The following is a 16,925-nucleotide window of genomic DNA, read 5'->3' as shown; positions in this document are numbered from 1 at the left end:
AATCAAATATTGGAGTTAGCCAAGCAAAAATAGTAATTTTTTACTCAGTATATGAATACCCACTTTAATAGCATACACACATATACTGTTCTGTGGGTATGATACAGTAAAAAAATACTTCAACCATTTTGTATAAAGAATTCCAGCAAAATCAAGACTTTAAATGTGTCATGAGGGAATAAATTGCACACAGAACTAGGTATGGGCTTTCTATAGAAGACTGATTTAATCTCTGTGCAAGCTGTGGTAACTTTCAGCACCTCTGGCACTCCTTTAGTGTGTGACAAATAAGCACCATAATACTATTTTAGTAGTATCTTGGTCTCTTAACATCCTTCCCCCCACCCTCACCCACCCAATAATTTAAGGTTTAGCACTTTAATATGGCAAAGTAATTCAGAAGTATGAGCCTTACCTGTATCTTACATTAAAGGATAGGTCAGAGAAGAAAAGGACAGTGAGAAAACCATGGCGACGACATCTTAGTGTAATGATTACAAAGAGGAAATGGAAGAAACTGTACGTATATCACAATCACTACCAAATTTAACTGCCAAATTAGCACACTTTCACATCTTTAAATTAGAAGAGATTATCACAGGCCCTCATATACTCCCTTATAACTAAAAATAAGCCCACTTTCTTAAATTTGACCAAAGATGTTCTGAAGTGAATGCATAGCCACACAACCAGTACAAACCAAACTCTAAGTAATTTATACTAGCTGATAACCACAAAAATACTTCAGATTTGTAATGAAATTAATACAAATGAAACATAAATAGCTGTCTAATGATTTATGTTTCATATGCAAGCCAAATACAGTGCTTGTTTTTCAGTTTTCCTACTTAAGTTATACACTTTAAAATTCCATAGAAGTGCAGCTCTACTGTTTCAAAACATGTTAGTAAATGAAGCTATAACTTGTACTAGGCTAGTAACTCAACCAGTAGGACAACAATTTCCAATCTAAAATATTCTTTACAAAATATCAACCATACAACGGGACTTCCACAAATTGCTTGTGCTATAAAAGATGTTTGTCCTCCATATATTTGTGTTTATAAATTCTTCATACACAATAGATTAATCTGAAACAATGTGTTAGCACATAATAAAAGTTAAAAATATATAATAAATAGTAATCAACATTAGCTTGCAAAATTAAGCTGCTTCTTCCCTGAACTTGTGTATGTGTAAAAACATACCAGATACAGTTTGTTTCTGAATGTCTGTGCTGGTTAAATTAAGACATTCCAGCACTGCAGTTTCTCAGCCTCATGTTTCAGGTATTAACATTTACCTTTTAAGACAATAAATGCTTAACATAATTCCAAATTATGTTCATTATTAGTACTTTAGCATGAGGATTAGATCATCTGAATATAGGAACATATCAAATCTTTAGCTTTACTACCTTAATATTTGCAACTGAACTCCCTGGTATTCTAAACTTTGCTTCATTCATTGATTTCACATTTGACACAATAAAAATGTAATTTATTTTAAAACGTCAAAATATTGCTGAAGATATAAGCAGAAGAGAGATGATTACAACTGCATCACCAATTAGTTTAGCAGCTATTTATGAAGTACATTTTTATGATATAGTTGATTATGTCCAAAAACATATGCAGAACAGATTAATATTCTAATTTCAATTCTCTAAACTTTCATCAGATCTCACACTAGGCTTGATAGTGAAATATAACAATATAGGCTATAAAATGGCACCAAAATAAATTTCCTCTTCTTTCCTTTTTGTCTTTTTATAAATCAAATTAATGTAAATTACTAACAATATTATTATTTATTTCATTTTTCCATCTTGCTGCTCCACTACAACTGTTTTAAGCACATTTAATCCCTTTCCCATTTGGTTCAATTAAATTTGCTGAATGGATACCTGATCTTTCACTTTTAATTTACACAAAATATTTTTCCGTAACTACATGGGCACAAGTAAAATAATATCCAATACCTCTATGAGTAACAACTGCAAGTTCTTTAGTTCTTTCTATCTGCTCAGCATTTCTTGGTCGTCTTCTTGTGCTTTGTAAATTTGCTTGATGAAGGGAGAGTGCTTCCTTGGAAGTGGCCGACTCCAGAATTGATTTTCTTATATTCATAGCTTGTACTTGTTGCTCTTCAGAAGGTTGTCTATAGGTGGTCACTGCACTGGATACAGCAACATCAGCAGATGTGCTAGCAACAGTAATAGCACCAGTAGTGGCCGCAATACGCTCCTCTAACTCACCAGTGGAGGCAGTTTTGATCAAAGTGGAAGAACCTGTGGGACACACAGTAGCACTGGATGCTAACTTTTTCTTTTGAATTGTGTTCTCCTGAACAACCTAAAAGATTAAATTTCCCTCTGTTTAACATAGTAAAGACAATTGACGTGAAAAGGTCGATACTCTCTGTTTAAAAAATTGAAGTAATCAGAACCTTTTTTTTAATGCTAGTGAACATTTTGTAATTATAGATATATTTTTAAATGTCCTCAAGAACTTATATTATAAACTTGTGTACCAGTCAGAGTGACAGCACATAATTTCCACCCCTGCAAATTCAGTCCTGAAATCAGCATAGCTAGAGCAAAATATGCAGCTATATCATTAAAAGGGACCCAATGTGTAGAACAGTGATAACCTCCCTACAGGGGAGTGAAACAGCAGCACTATATAGTAACCTAGGTAGCAGGCAAAGCTTCCCTGCTGCAACTGCTAATAAGGCTGCCAAATACATTCATACATTTGATTCTTTTCATCAAACCTTGAGAGGGCTCCAAAAGCTCATTTAGACTTGATACAAGGCCAAGGGTAGATGAATAGTAAAAAGGTACACATTTAACAGAACACCTAAGCATAATTATCTATACTTGATATTGGACAAAGGTTGCATCTGTAATTCTCTTTTTGCTTTCTAATTCCTGCAATAGGACAGATTATTTTATGCAAAAAACCCACCCACAAAATGATTGAGGAGTTAAAAAATTCTCCATGCACTGTTTATGAAAATATTAACACCTCTAACTTGTCTAGTAGCTAAAATATATAACCCATGTAGGAATTCTTAATATTTTATTAACCTTTCCATCCTTCCCAAGTCCCTAGATTTGGCTGCAAACATTTAGAAGCCAAGTCTTTCACCTGTGAGCATTTAGAACATTTAACAGAGTAGCAACTCTGTCTTGATTGTAACAAATAAATGACTGTGCAAAGTGTAATAAAATTCATAATAGAAAAATAACATAGACAAAGTTGATGTAGCATGTACTGTACTATGTTATATGAGTATCTTTAAAATATGGCTTTTATTTATTCCATAGTAATGATTAAGTGGCTCTTGAACAGCCACTCAAACAATAATATCCCACACTTTTTACTTTTGAGTTGTCCTCTCACACAGACTTTGAGACTTTTCCTTTAAGTGTAGTGGGTGATGACAGGATGAAAACAAACCAGAGTTTTTGCACTGTTAGAAAAACCTATACACTAGAAAATAAGACTGTCTGAAGAACTGAGCGGTATATAGCACTGGTACATAAAGGTATATCAAATCTTTTCACAGAATTATCAAAAGTACCGTACAAATAAATGGAACATTTCCTAATGTTAAAAATACTCAGTCTTGCTGATAAAATCTCTTTCCTGGAGAAATTTTAGGCTAAAAATGTTTGAATTTGTGGTACTACAAAAAAAATACTGCCATAACAGAATACTTAAGCATTATACAGCAAACTAATAAGGCTGCTGTGGGTACATAGGTTTTTTGCTATCATACATTTAATATCTTAATTTCTATTCTGCAGTACAGCACTTCTAAATCATACAGTGGTGGTTTCCCCTACAAAACAAAACAACCTTAAAAGCACCAGGTAATATTCCAAGGTTTTGTGTCAGAGACCAAACCAGAAACTACTTACTGTCCTATGATGACAGCAGTATAAGTAACTAAAATAGACCTAGACATGTTTTATTCTTTATTTCAGAATAAAAGAAGAAAACTGTCACAACAATGAATATTATCAAAAGACTAGACTAGTTGTGATTCAGGATACAATACATTTTGACACTGGTATCAAGATTGAAACACAGAAAACACAAGTGCATTGTCAAGAGATATTTTGGAACCTGAGAATGTTGAGTAAAATGAAGAAAACTTATTGCACATCATATAACCACTACTATTAAAGCAAAATCTGTGTGGACACATCTTTATCATGCAAGCAAATGTACAAGAACAGGCAGTCTCCTGCTCCCAATATCAAGCTCAAAGCAAAATTATATCTCAGTCAAATGGCATGTTATACTCTAGTGCTTTAAAGAGGCACAACAAGTTTAAGAGAAAGTTAACCTTGAAAAAGGCAAGAAAAAATATGCTTACTTAAAGCTTCAAAACGTATACATTGAAAAACACTGTACTATGATAGAGAGGCAGCTTACAAGCAAAATACCTAACTTGTTAAGCTTCCACATCCACTTACAATGCAAAAAATAACTCATGCAGAAGATCAGTAAAATGTAAAGAGCATGGTATGATTTACATGGAAAATTCTAAGACAAAACTAATATTATGTATAAACAATCTAGTAAGTATCAGCTACTGCATAGAACATACGCATTCATGTTTGCCTAAATATCATTTGTAATCTGTAAAAGCATGAACTTTGGTGTCTTAGTTTCTATGAAAACAGGTTTAGACCAATTGAAACACCTATGCTGTATGAGCACTATAAGACATTCTATACTTCATTCATCTGCAGTCAAATTTGACATTTGAGTTTGTCAAAGAGACTGTTTTAAAAATTGTAATTTCCTATATGATACACACACACACATACAGAGCCCTTAATATTCTGGTTTAAAAATATATAAAAAAAAAAAAAAAAAAGAAAAAGAAAAAGACAAACTCGCAATTAAAAATGGTACAACAAGGAAGAAAGGAAGACTGAATTCTGCTTTTTGGATAAAATTTAAGCCAAGAATTTTCAGTCAGCTGGAGTCAACTCAGAGGTAGGTCATCATTTTGAATTCACAATCAGCAACTGAGAAAATCTGAGGCTTGAGGAACTGCCAGGGTGCTCCATGGGAGGGAGCAATAGGATGTGGAGGCAAGGAATAGTAATTGTTGGTCAGTGCATAGGTTCACAAAGAAAGGGAACCTGACCAGCCCAGACTAAAGGAGGCTGAGACCTACTAGATTGGACAACCATTTCTCTGAGTGAGTCTGTGGATGGAGAACAGATTGAAATCAGTAAAACTGAGGACCTTGTACGTGTCAAATTAGACTGCAGGAGGAAAGATTTGAAGTGGTATTTACACATACAAAATTCTCAGCTATGTAGAAGTGGAAGGAGATCAAGCTGATGATCTACAGAGCAATTCAGTTCAAAAAAGTAATCTGAATTAACCACTAGTCAAAAGTGTTGTAACTGCTATAACTTTGGATAATGCAAACATATGGAAGACCCATAAGCCTTTCTATTTATATAGGAGTGGAGGTTGCTCCTGATCCCAGGATCATTTTTAGTAAAGGAAAGAGGCAAGAGCCTTTGACATCTGCCTGAGACAAAGCTCCAAAAATAGATTATGAATCTGTGCTAGATATACATGCTTTGCATATGCAATATGCTACAAGTATACACAGGGTTCCTGTTGTAAACATGATAGCAAAGGAAATTTACCCCAGATAAACTCATAGCGGAAGTTCTCATTTAGATTAATGGACTAACTTTTTACAAGTAATCCCTGAAGGAATAAAATAACTGAGGGAGACAGTGAATACTTTTGCCAACTCTACAGAAGCATTGACCAACAAAAAAAAAAAAAAAAAGGAAGAAAATGGTATCTAATACAGTGAAAAATCTTCTATTGAAAATTTGTTTTTTTTCCTTCCCATTTAGAAGACTGTGACTTGGAAAGCTTCCCTTTAAAATGAGGAATACTAGAATAATGTATCTTACCTCTCCGATCAGTAGAGTTATTTAATATGTATTCACATAAGTTTTAAGTAATATGCCAATATCTAAAAAAAATAATAATAATTAACAACTTTTAGAAACCATAGGGCTTATAAAAAGTAGTCTCCATATGTGCTGGAAAGCAGAATGAGACAAATGCAATTTTTGTTATAGATCTTAATTTGAATCTCTATACATTTTAGAAATAAATTGTTTTCTTAACCAAAATCAATTAATTTCAGACAAGACAACCTGAGTTTCATGCTCGTTTTAGAAGCTTGAGCTTTATGCTATGCTGACATGCTGTGCTCAATCCCAGATTAAGATGTAGATTTCAGCTCTGGCTGTTGCCTCCTATTAAACCAGAACTGTTTTCTTTTCCAGTTCCATAAGGTTGCACAAGGTAAAGTATCAGTGATTAGTCAACATGTATTAACATGTGATTTAAGATTGATTTTATTCCAATAAAATGAACACAATTATCTACCAATATTTACTTGCTATTCTTTCTCACAAGATACAACTAAGAATCATGTTTTAGCAGGATTCAGACAGAGAGGATTTTAAGGAAAATCAATTAATTCACTAAATTAAAGTGAGAGTGTTAAATTACAGATAGTTTCTGACAACTGGACTGAAAGAAACTATTTCAAGCACAATGACATTTTAAAATAAAGTTTTGACATAAATTATGTTACTGTAACATCTGTTATTGCAAGCCAAATATTATAATTCCACAGACTGAAAGCATGGCCACTAAAACTCAACTAAATTGAAAGCCCACCGTTAAATTGCTGAAAGGTAACTAAAGAACTTGGTTCATAAAGAAGCATATGGTAAAAGTTTTACAGATTTTCTAAATTTGCTTTTATTTCAGAGAAAACTGATGAACAAACAAATGTTCTAATACTATTTATTTGTCCAATGGTTAGTAGTACCATGCTGATTAGTTGTGAAACTGATCAAAAACAGAGTGATCATTCTGTGGTGAGTTTGGACTGGGATTAAAACAATTTTTATCCACAGGATCACAGAATAAGTCAGAGTGAAATGGATCTCAAGAGTCTCTTTCTGTCATGACAATCTAAATCAGGGTCAGCCACAAGTTCATACCAGTTGCTCAGGGCTTTATCCAGTCAGGACTGAAGAAAACCTCCTAGGATGGGTACTGCACAATGCCCCTGAGCAATTTGCTCAAATGCATGACTTTCCTCAGAGAAGAAAAGTTTCTGTTTATATCTTTCATGAAGATCTTGTTTCAAATGTTGTCAGTTGTCTTTCATCCTTACACCATGCTCCACCATGAAGAGCTCAGCTCTTTCAATAACCCTCTTGCAGGCATTTGGAAGCTGCTGTTAGTTTTCACCTCTTCTCCAGACTGAAAAGCCCAACTCCCCCAGCCTCTCCTCACAGCAAAAGTGCTCCAGCCCTCAGTCATCTTGGTGGCCCTCCAATAAAACTTCCTCCAGAGAAGAACTTATCTTTCCTGTCATGGGGCCCAAACTTTGATGCGCTGTTCTACCCATGGCCACAGGCGTGTTGAGTAATGTACAATAAACCTTCACTTTGATCTACTGACTATCCTCTAAATTCACATGTTTTTAACTTCAGCAGTGGAAGAACAGATGAAAACTGGCAGATTGTTCATAAGACCAAATAAATGGAATGGAAGGCTACTGTTCAGCAGCTATTTTAATTCACTGGAATTAGTTTTGCTGATCAATTCCTGGGAATCAGGTAGAGTTCAAAATGTGAGAGTAAATAGGGATAATCACTATCTTGTTTATTCAGGATGAATTCAAGTTGCAGGACTTGTGACATGTATGATCCAACCACAGACTTACAAAACAAAGGTAAAGGTCCTTAATGCAGATGACTCTAAGTGGGACTTACTACAGTAAAGTGCTAATGTGGTTAGTCTGGGATTTTTCCCGTGTATCTTAATAGCAAGAAGTACACTATTCAATCCTTTTTCAATGAGTAATTGAGAAAGAATTGCTGAAAGTCTTAAGCAAAAACAAAATGCATGTTTCATTAAATAAATAAATAAATAAACAATTTCAAAAAAGAGTAATCACTATAATCCATCTTCATTCTTCTTCCATATGTTAAAGGATCATCTTTCAGTGAAGACATTTATTCTTAAAACCTTCCCATAGTTAACTAACTTTCTAGTGACCGCTGCATCCCATTAAGAAAGGATTTTTTTGGCTAATAAAATATCTTAATTAACTGTTCTCTTTGATGTTCTCTGCCATTAGATATCTGCTGCCTGCAAGAATTTCCAATAAAGCTACAAACCTAATTAGAAGAATATATTCTAGATCTGTTAAAGGAATTTTCACATTAGTGTAGATATTACAGCTTATTTGACTCCTAGATGTCATTCCAGCCTTATTATTTTCACAAATCTTTTCTTTTATTCTTCATACATTTCTAGTATTTTTACCTGATTTTAAGTTCCAATTACAGTTTTTGTTCTGTTGCTGTCCAGGTAAGTAATAGAAAAGAAAGAAATCCAAAATGCAAATATACATTTGAGACTATAAAATCAGAATAAATGGCTGACATATAACATTCTTTGACCAAATCGATTTTCAGTTCCCAGCTATTCAGGAAGGAAATAAAACTGTGGATTTCAAGAAATATATGACTGAAAAAATACCGTTCAAAACAATTTCTAGACTGCAGTTCAAACAGACAGTGATCCCTGGATTTATCCAAACAGCAAAAACTCCTAAAGCTGTCTAGACAGAAGTTTAATATATGTATTTTTTACTTTCTTTTGTCTTCATGTTTTCCACAATTTGTGTGACTTGATTAATAATTTAATTTTTATTTCTTTTTAATACCAGAACATTCTCATTTGCATTACTGCATTCTCTTATGATTTTTTTACTAGAATTTTCTTTTCTCACTCTCTTTTTCCAGCCTTCCTATTGTTATTTCTTTCTTCTCTTTCTCTCCATGTTTTATATTAATTTTAAATCTAGATCAGCTGCTGCAGTAAGACATATACCAGAACAATCTGAAAGAAACAATTAAGCATCAACCAGAATTTTTCCGGGATGAAGGACATAAAGACATTTGCCATCCTTCAGTACATAAAAATGCATGTCTCTATGAATTTTCCATATGCTTCTTTCAGTGAATGTACCATCACCTGAATTTTTTTAAGTAGATACTGAAAATACCGTAAATTTATGTCTCATAATTTAATCAAACTGATTACATTTGAAAATCTGAATTTCTATCCAGACAAAATCAACCTTCTAGGTTTTGATAATATAGAAATGCTGAACACCTTAACAAGATTTATCACCCCTCCACTAAACACAGGACATAGACAGAGAACTACCACTTTTTCTTTTATGGACATCTATCGAAATAATTAAATATGTTTGTTTAATAGAAAAACAGTACAAAAATTACCAACAACAGCCCACATATGGATACTGCTCTTTCAGTTGGTTTAACTTCAGTAAGAAAATACTTTTTGGAAGTTCTATTACTTTAAAGAAAAAGAAAAAAACAAACAAACAAACAAACCCAAACTTTAACACCAATGTAAATGTAAAAAAAGCACTGATTTGAAATACAAAAAAATTACTTTCATATGATCATTTGTTGCATAGATATAGTCATACTTTGCTTTCTTCTCAAAAAGAGGTGCACACCAATGCAAAATAAATCTGTGAAATCCACCATAATCATAAAAAAAAATTCATAAATTCTTCATGACTCTCAACAATATTATGGGAATCTATGAATTTAATGATAAAATGCTGGGAGTGCAAAGTATTAACATCTATTGGCCTTATTTAAGAGTAGTCATCTTAAAAATAATCTCTTTGTTGTATTTGCAAACTAAAAAGCCTTGCCAACATTATCTTATATACTTACTGTCTTTGTAATTTGTTCTTGTGAAACACAGTGCAACAGAAAGATTTATTTACCCTTTTAAAGGATAGGATAACATCAAGTACGCAAATCTTCAAGAATAATTACTCTACAGACTATGTACATAGCAATGTATATAGCAACCATGTAAGAAAAAGATACATTTCTGTACCAGAAACTACTTAGGACAAAAGGAAAGTGAATGCATTTTATACATTCTGCAGTGCAAAATACAGCCCACTGTGCTTAGCTTGGACCATATACCAGAACAGAACCTGCTGCTCCTCCACTTGTTCATAAATGGGATTTTAATAACTGGATTTTGAGCAGTTTTGGAAAGCATCCTCTTCCAAGATTTTAAGCAGAGGAATCAAGAAATAACAGGGAAAATATTACAATTTTAATTTGTTGTTGGTATGCGTGCTATAACTTGCCTTAAAAAAAAGGGGCGGGGGAGGAAGTTAGAGCAAGTTAAAAACTATCATAGAAACTATTGTAAAATCTTGTATGTACGTTTTCAAACAATACTTTGATGTGAAGATATATATCATGGACATTTAATCGGAGTTTCCATAAGTTTTAAATTTAAAGGTTCCAAAGTCTAATTCTGTTTCTTGTGTCAACTTGGACATGCTATTATATTGTAGTACTCTCATTTCTTATCAACAAAATGAAATTCACAATTTTCTTTTACTGCCAGAGGGATATTAGTATTAGTTGCCTAATATCTGTTGAGTGCAATAAGCAAGTAAACTAACATGCATAAATCAAATACACAGATCCAGACAGATCAATACATATTGAGGTACTACATATTGATGAACTACATATTGATATGACTTTGACACTATTTTTTTTTCAATGAAGTTCAGATATGTGAAAAAATAATGAATGAGAAAAACTGTAATAATCATCTTTCATTTGCTCTTCATATCAAAAAGTCTTTGTATCATTGCTCTGAAGTGTCTAGATCAAGTAACTAATCTTTCCCCTAAGCAGGCTAAATGACCAAATTTTCTACTCTAGATCCAGTGTTAGGCATCAAGGAGCTATTTGGCAGAAACAGTTTACTAAAGTAATTTAAGACTCAAATTATTCAATATATTAATCTTCACTAAAGAGAAGATAATTTTAAGACCTAATGATTTTTTTCTCTGTTTTTTAAACAGACTAGTACTTGTTAGAAATAATGTGTAGTTCTTAGAAAGGCTGTTCATTTACTAGGCAAATGGCAAAGACAAGCTTGTGGAAAAGGTATCTTGCCAGTTTACAGTCAGTCTGTAAATGTTCATTACATAGGAAAGACTAAAAATCTTATTACTTCAGAACATATTTTGCACTATTTACTCTGCCTATGTCTCCAGCCTATGTCTAGCAAAATTAACAGAGAATACTGAAATTCTGAAGAGTGTAGCCTAGTAAGTATATTTCTGCCATTAGTAACGCAGATTTGTCTTGACCCCATGCAGGCTTGCCTTGGCCTGAGGTTGCATTCACTAGTTTTGATAATCTGTAATGGTCAAGTGAATATTTCCTGACCTGTTTATATTTTGGGAATGTTGTGTTGTGAGAATACTGCATACAGTAAAGCTCTGATAAACCTATGTAGCCACTGCACAACAAGCAATCACCCTTTATACTTACTAAGGCTGAGGGAGGCTAACGTGCAACTTTCCGATTTTAGTAAAGGATAATGAGAAAGATGCAGCCTGTGTTAAGAAACACAGAGAAAGAAACAATTGAACTCCAAGACTGAAGAGGAAGCCCATCCCCACCCTGTCACAAACACAAATATCAAACTTGCTCCAACACAGAGCCTTGGATCCTATCAATTGTAATCCCTACCCCAGGGGCACAGTCAAAAGGGTGAAAATAAGACAAGAGAAAAATAGTGTAGAGTAGGAAGGCAGTTCTTAACTTTTGTAAGTGTATTATTATTGAGGGTTTTCTACATTAGATAATTTAGACTACTAGACTGTTAAAACTTTAATTGGAATAACAATTTTTTTTAAACCATATAAATTGTGTTCCCTTTAGTCATAACAAGATTCTGTGTCTAACATAATACTATGTAAGTGCATCACAATCCAACTAATTTTATATTTTAAATTTTGTATACCAAGTGTAATTTATTTTATACCACTGAAGTACTTGTTCAATCATTGTTGGGACTCTGGGGGCTCTAAACACTGCCCAGCCTCCTGTGGGCTTCCCCCTACCCACACCCATGGGTCCAAGATCTCTAGCCTGGAGCCATCAATCCCTCTCCCAGCAATACCTCAGCAGTGCTGGTCCCCAGCTGCCCATATCCCTGCCCTGCCCAGCCATGGAATTAATGTTCTGCCTGGCCTTGGCCTGTACCCATTCCCATGGAGATGCATGATGCCCAGGGCTGGGTCTCCCTCCAGCTGCTCCCTGGCCTGCCCTGCTCCCTGGCTGGGGGCAGTGGGACCAGCACTGGCTGCACTGCATTGCACTGCCAGCCCCCCTCACCCCCCACCCCCCACCCCCCCGCCCAATCCCCTGTGCTCCCCAGCTACCAACCCTGAGTGAGCCATCAGACCTTGCTGCACCCTAACAATTATTGCCTCAATCACTGTGTAAAAGACAACGCATATGAACAAAGTGAAGCACTATATTTAACAAGTATTATTCTTCTGTTATTTCTCACTCAGAATAAATAAATGAAGTTAATCTCTAAACAGAGTAAATGTTTATTATAATGGAAAGTTTTGTGATTTGTAAATGAAACTGTACCATCTTTTATTTTCTGATTTTATCTAAAAGGTCAGGACAGGCTGAAAAATAATATTTTTTTAAGAAAGGTCAAGTCCGAAGTGAGATGAAAACAATTCTCTGGGAAGGAAGAAGGTTTCTTCAGTAAGAAACTGATTAAAAATCCGCTTAAGACTTTAGAGAGATAAAGCTATTCCTGCAGAACATTACATGCTGTCAGCATGAAGTGGGCAGTAAGTGAACTTTTAAACTATAAACTGGTCATCCAGTGCTAAACAAGAGGTTTGCCTCAGGAAAAGCTTCTCTGTGAGATTCCCTCAGCAATCCATTAGCCAAAGATTTCAAGATGTCTTAAGCTAAATGCTTACATATTAAAATAAATTTCAAAATTATTTGTAAAAGTGTTACATATGTATTGCCTTAACGAGCATTTCAGGCAATTTTGCATCACAACACAATGATAGTAATGAAAGAATTATTTTTCAATAGCCAATACGTTTACCAACAACCAAAATAACTACTCCAGTTACTGCAGGTATCCTTCCTCAGCAGTGTATTATTTTGTACAGAGAAATGCTCACAAAGAGATGTCTTCTACAGGAGAAATATATAGTGGCATGTCAAAAAATATGGAAATTTGATTTTTGAAAATGTCATCTGGCTTTGGATACTTCTTACATTCATTCCTTAGCTGATAGAAATTAAGGAGGTCAAATTTTGAAATGACTGGTTGCTCAGCATATCTGAACACTTCAGACTTTCACAGAATACTTGACATTGGAAGGCACCTCTAGAGACTGTCTAGTCCACCCCCACCTGCTAAAAGCTGGGTGAACTAAAGCAGGTTACTCAGAATAGTGTCCAGTCACTGTCTCTACAGGGACAGAGACTGCCACAACCTGTTCCATTTTTCAATCATATTTAGAGTAAAAAGTCTTCTTCTGCTTAAATGCAATTTCCCATAATTCAATATATGCCCATTACCATTTATTCTTTCATTGGGCATTATTGATAATAGTCTGGCTCCATTTTCATTACTCCCTCTCACCAGAAATTTATACACATATACACCAACATCTCTGTTTATTTTTAAAAATACTGATCTATTGAAGTGTCTTAAAAACTTATATTCTTTGAATTGGAAACATATTTTTGGAAGTCCATGTTTGAACTAGAAATTTATAATAATACATATTCTACACATTCTTTCCACCTTTTCCCTTTCCTTATAAAAATATCCTACTCCCAAGTCTAACTGTCTCCTGTGATAATCATATTCTTGGATATAAATTCTGTAGGTTAGCAGATCAGTTTCTTTTCCAGAATAAGTCAAAGCTGACCCTGGGAAAAAATCTCTAAGCTCATGTGTAATTTTCACTCTAAAGAATACTCCAAAAAATAAAAATCCAATTTGTATGAAGTTATCAATATTTATTAAGTGACAGTGAAATACCCTTTCAAGCTGTTCAGCTTCCTCAAATTATCTGAAATGTCTCCTTTATCTAACTCAAAGTCATAAAGATTCCTGGACTCAATCACAAAGCCTTTTCTTCCATGCAAAAATGGAAATTCAGTATTTTTTGCAGAATTTGCCAATTTTTCTAGTTATGCCAAAAAGCACAACTGGCTTCTTACTTTGTGGGAGCCTACTTTCAGCGGTTTCTTTACCTCTGTGATAAAAGCTAGCTATGTTAGAAGGCACATTCATATCATTAAGACCATGAAGAAAATCAAAGAGGTCCTGGTAAGCAGGACTAGCATGCAGGTTTCAGACAACAAAAGGAACAAAAGCCAGACATTAGGATTAATATTAGGGTAGGTTACTTGCAAAAAGCACAAATAGCAGCCTGTAAAATCAGGGGGCTGAAATGCAGAAAGTAGTGCAAGCTCTTTACCTCAGACATTGATAGTAATGTGTCATAACATATTGTGGGATGCTTCCCATATAGCAGATAGTGTCAAACAATAGAGCAGAAAAAGACTTAAAGACACTGTAGAATTTTTCATATAATTTCATTATTCTAGAAAACAATGAATTAAAGGCTGAAGCTGCACTGAATTTAAGCTGCTTCTGAATTATGTTTTTGTCTTTAAAGGGAAAGATTATGTAGGAATACTGCATATAAAGAATAAGTTTTTAAAAATCATTCTATCAGAGTCATGACAGTTTTCAAATGAAAAAACTTCAAAATAGAAATGGAATGTTCCCTTATTTCCAGCATACTGATATTAATGCCAGGATCAGAGATTTGACAAGAAAGTACTGTAAAACATCAGGTTTCCTGTGTGCTTTCCTCCCTGAATCCCACTGAGGTTACTGAGATGGGAAAAAGACAGTCTAAGAAAATACCTGAAACCAAAGTCCATACACTAAATTTTCAGCATTCTAAGGTCCACCACTAAAACAATAAGAAATAGAAGAAAGCAGGAGGCACTGTATGGGAATCAGATACTCTTTGCACCATCATAAATACCAGAATATGAATATTCTATAAACCTTCTCTTGTGTGAAATGCAGCAATTCCCAATTTCTCCTCACTGGGTTATGCAATAATTCATGGGTTTCTGGGGTATAAAATTGGTGATGCGATGATTGTCACTATTTTTATTTATTTCCATTAATTTATCTCTATACCTTTTAAATAAGTAATGTTCCATTCTTAATATTGCTGAGGAAAAATAAAATCCTAAATATAAATAACAGTTTTTCTGTGTTTTTACCTGCGGAAGATTTTGTTTTTCTAGACAGGAATGTAACATTCTTTGCACTATATATAATTTCTTAGAATTTAAGGTCCTTAGTGGGAAACAAGTTGAAGTAAATATCACTCAAGTATTACTAGGATTAATACCAGCAAAAATTATAAAAGGCATCTCTAAAACAAGTTTATTATCTTTTCCTGTACAAACTAACTCACATAGTGCTATGATTTGCGAATGATTTATGTAAACTTATCCTAATGGAAACCAATTTGTATTAAACATCTCTTTCCTGGAATTATGTGAGCATTTTTGATTGGCAAGAAGTTTTGTTGGGTTGTTTTGAGGAACAAAATTTCTGTTACAAATATTTGTGTTCTCAGATATGTAACTATGAAATACATCAGAAACCTTCTGAAATAGAACTGAAAATTACTGAAATGCTCAGTCTTTAAACTGAAGTTCTATGTGATTATCACATACCATGTTCTTTGTCTTTCATTAGGTTCTAGTTACTTCTATGTAGAATTTGGCTTTTGTCAAACCATCAGAAGTTTTTCCATCAGTGCTAGATGTTTACATTACATAAATTAAATGGCAATATGATCACCTTTGCAGAGGCAAGAGACTCTGAAAGATTCTACAGAGTACCAAAGTAACTTCTTTCATGTGTAAGAAGTTACTACATAACAGTGATTGAGAATTTTCAGCAAGTATAATGTTTAATTCAGTCCTCCAAGAAACTAATTTAAAATAATGTTAAAAAAAACACAACAACAAACATACCACATTAATTCTAATACAAGATGAGTACAAAAATTAGTACAAAAAGAAACATTTTGCCTCTGTACAAGACCACAGGATACTTAAATATCAATTAAACCCTCAAAAACAATATTGTGATAAGCTCCACAAAAGATAAAATGATTAATTTCTTGCAGTTTGGTTAATATTCCTAAATTCCTGTTAAGGTCATTGGGATGCTGAATGATTCTTAGCTTAGGTACTACTGACTGGTTTGCTCTAAGTGTTAAAACAGTGTGCTCATATGGCTTCAAAAAACAGCAGGTCAATCTCTTAGAACCAACATTTCCTTCAGGACCATAATTTTATATTTTTATCATTAATTTAACATATATAGGATTTTGAACTTTCAAGAGGAAATTATGATTTAAACATGTGGCTTTTATATCTCTTTCATGAAAAGACAAATTACTCAGCACCAGGCTGCATACAAATGAAATCCTTCTTCTATCTCCAGCTACAAACCTACATATACTATTTGCCTATTTGTTATACCTATATACTAGGCATATATATTAGGAATTAAAAGGTATTGCTTTTAATCCTATGCTTACTATTAAGTAAGAAGAGAAGAGAAAGGAGTCACAGGTGAAGGAGAAAAGAAAAAGCAGTTTCTTTTCCTTTCAGAAAGTCAGTATTCCTGCTCCCTTTTCTATTTGTGTCAGCTTTATTTCGTGTGAATATATGTCCTTCAAGTCAAGGTTTCTCTTCCTAAGTATTTGTACATATCCTAGTGTGCCAAGGCAGTACTATAAAATAAAACAACATTACCAAGCAATTCTTCCAGCTCTATGAAAAATGGAAGAGTTGCCTAGTTTTC

At 33.9% G+C, this 16,925-nt stretch overlaps 1 protein-coding gene across 3 annotated transcripts in view; it reads right to left on the bottom strand.

The window, feature by feature from the left end:
• The window catches only part of CSMD3 (CUB and Sushi multiple domains 3), a 726,530-nt gene that overhangs the window by 454,807 nt on the left and 254,798 nt on the right, over nucleotides 1-16,925 (bottom strand). Inside the window, exon 7 of one of the 3 annotated variants that reach the window (XM_055706136.1) lies at nucleotides 1,982-2,290. The exons of the other annotated variants lie outside the window; for them this stretch is intronic. Within the exon in view, the coding sequence (XP_055562111.1) occupies nucleotides 1,982-2,290 (309 nt within the window). The remainder of the gene's footprint in view (nucleotides 1-1,981; nucleotides 2,291-16,925) is intronic. 3 annotated transcript variants of the gene reach the window in all.

The sequence above is a fragment of the Falco cherrug genome, chromosome 3 (assembly GCF_023634085.1).
Source record: "Falco cherrug isolate bFalChe1 chromosome 3, bFalChe1.pri, whole genome shotgun sequence".
Taxonomy (NCBI): Eukaryota; Metazoa; Chordata; class Aves; order Falconiformes; family Falconidae; genus Falco; species Falco cherrug.
This window is presented reverse-complemented; position numbering and strand designations above follow the sequence as displayed.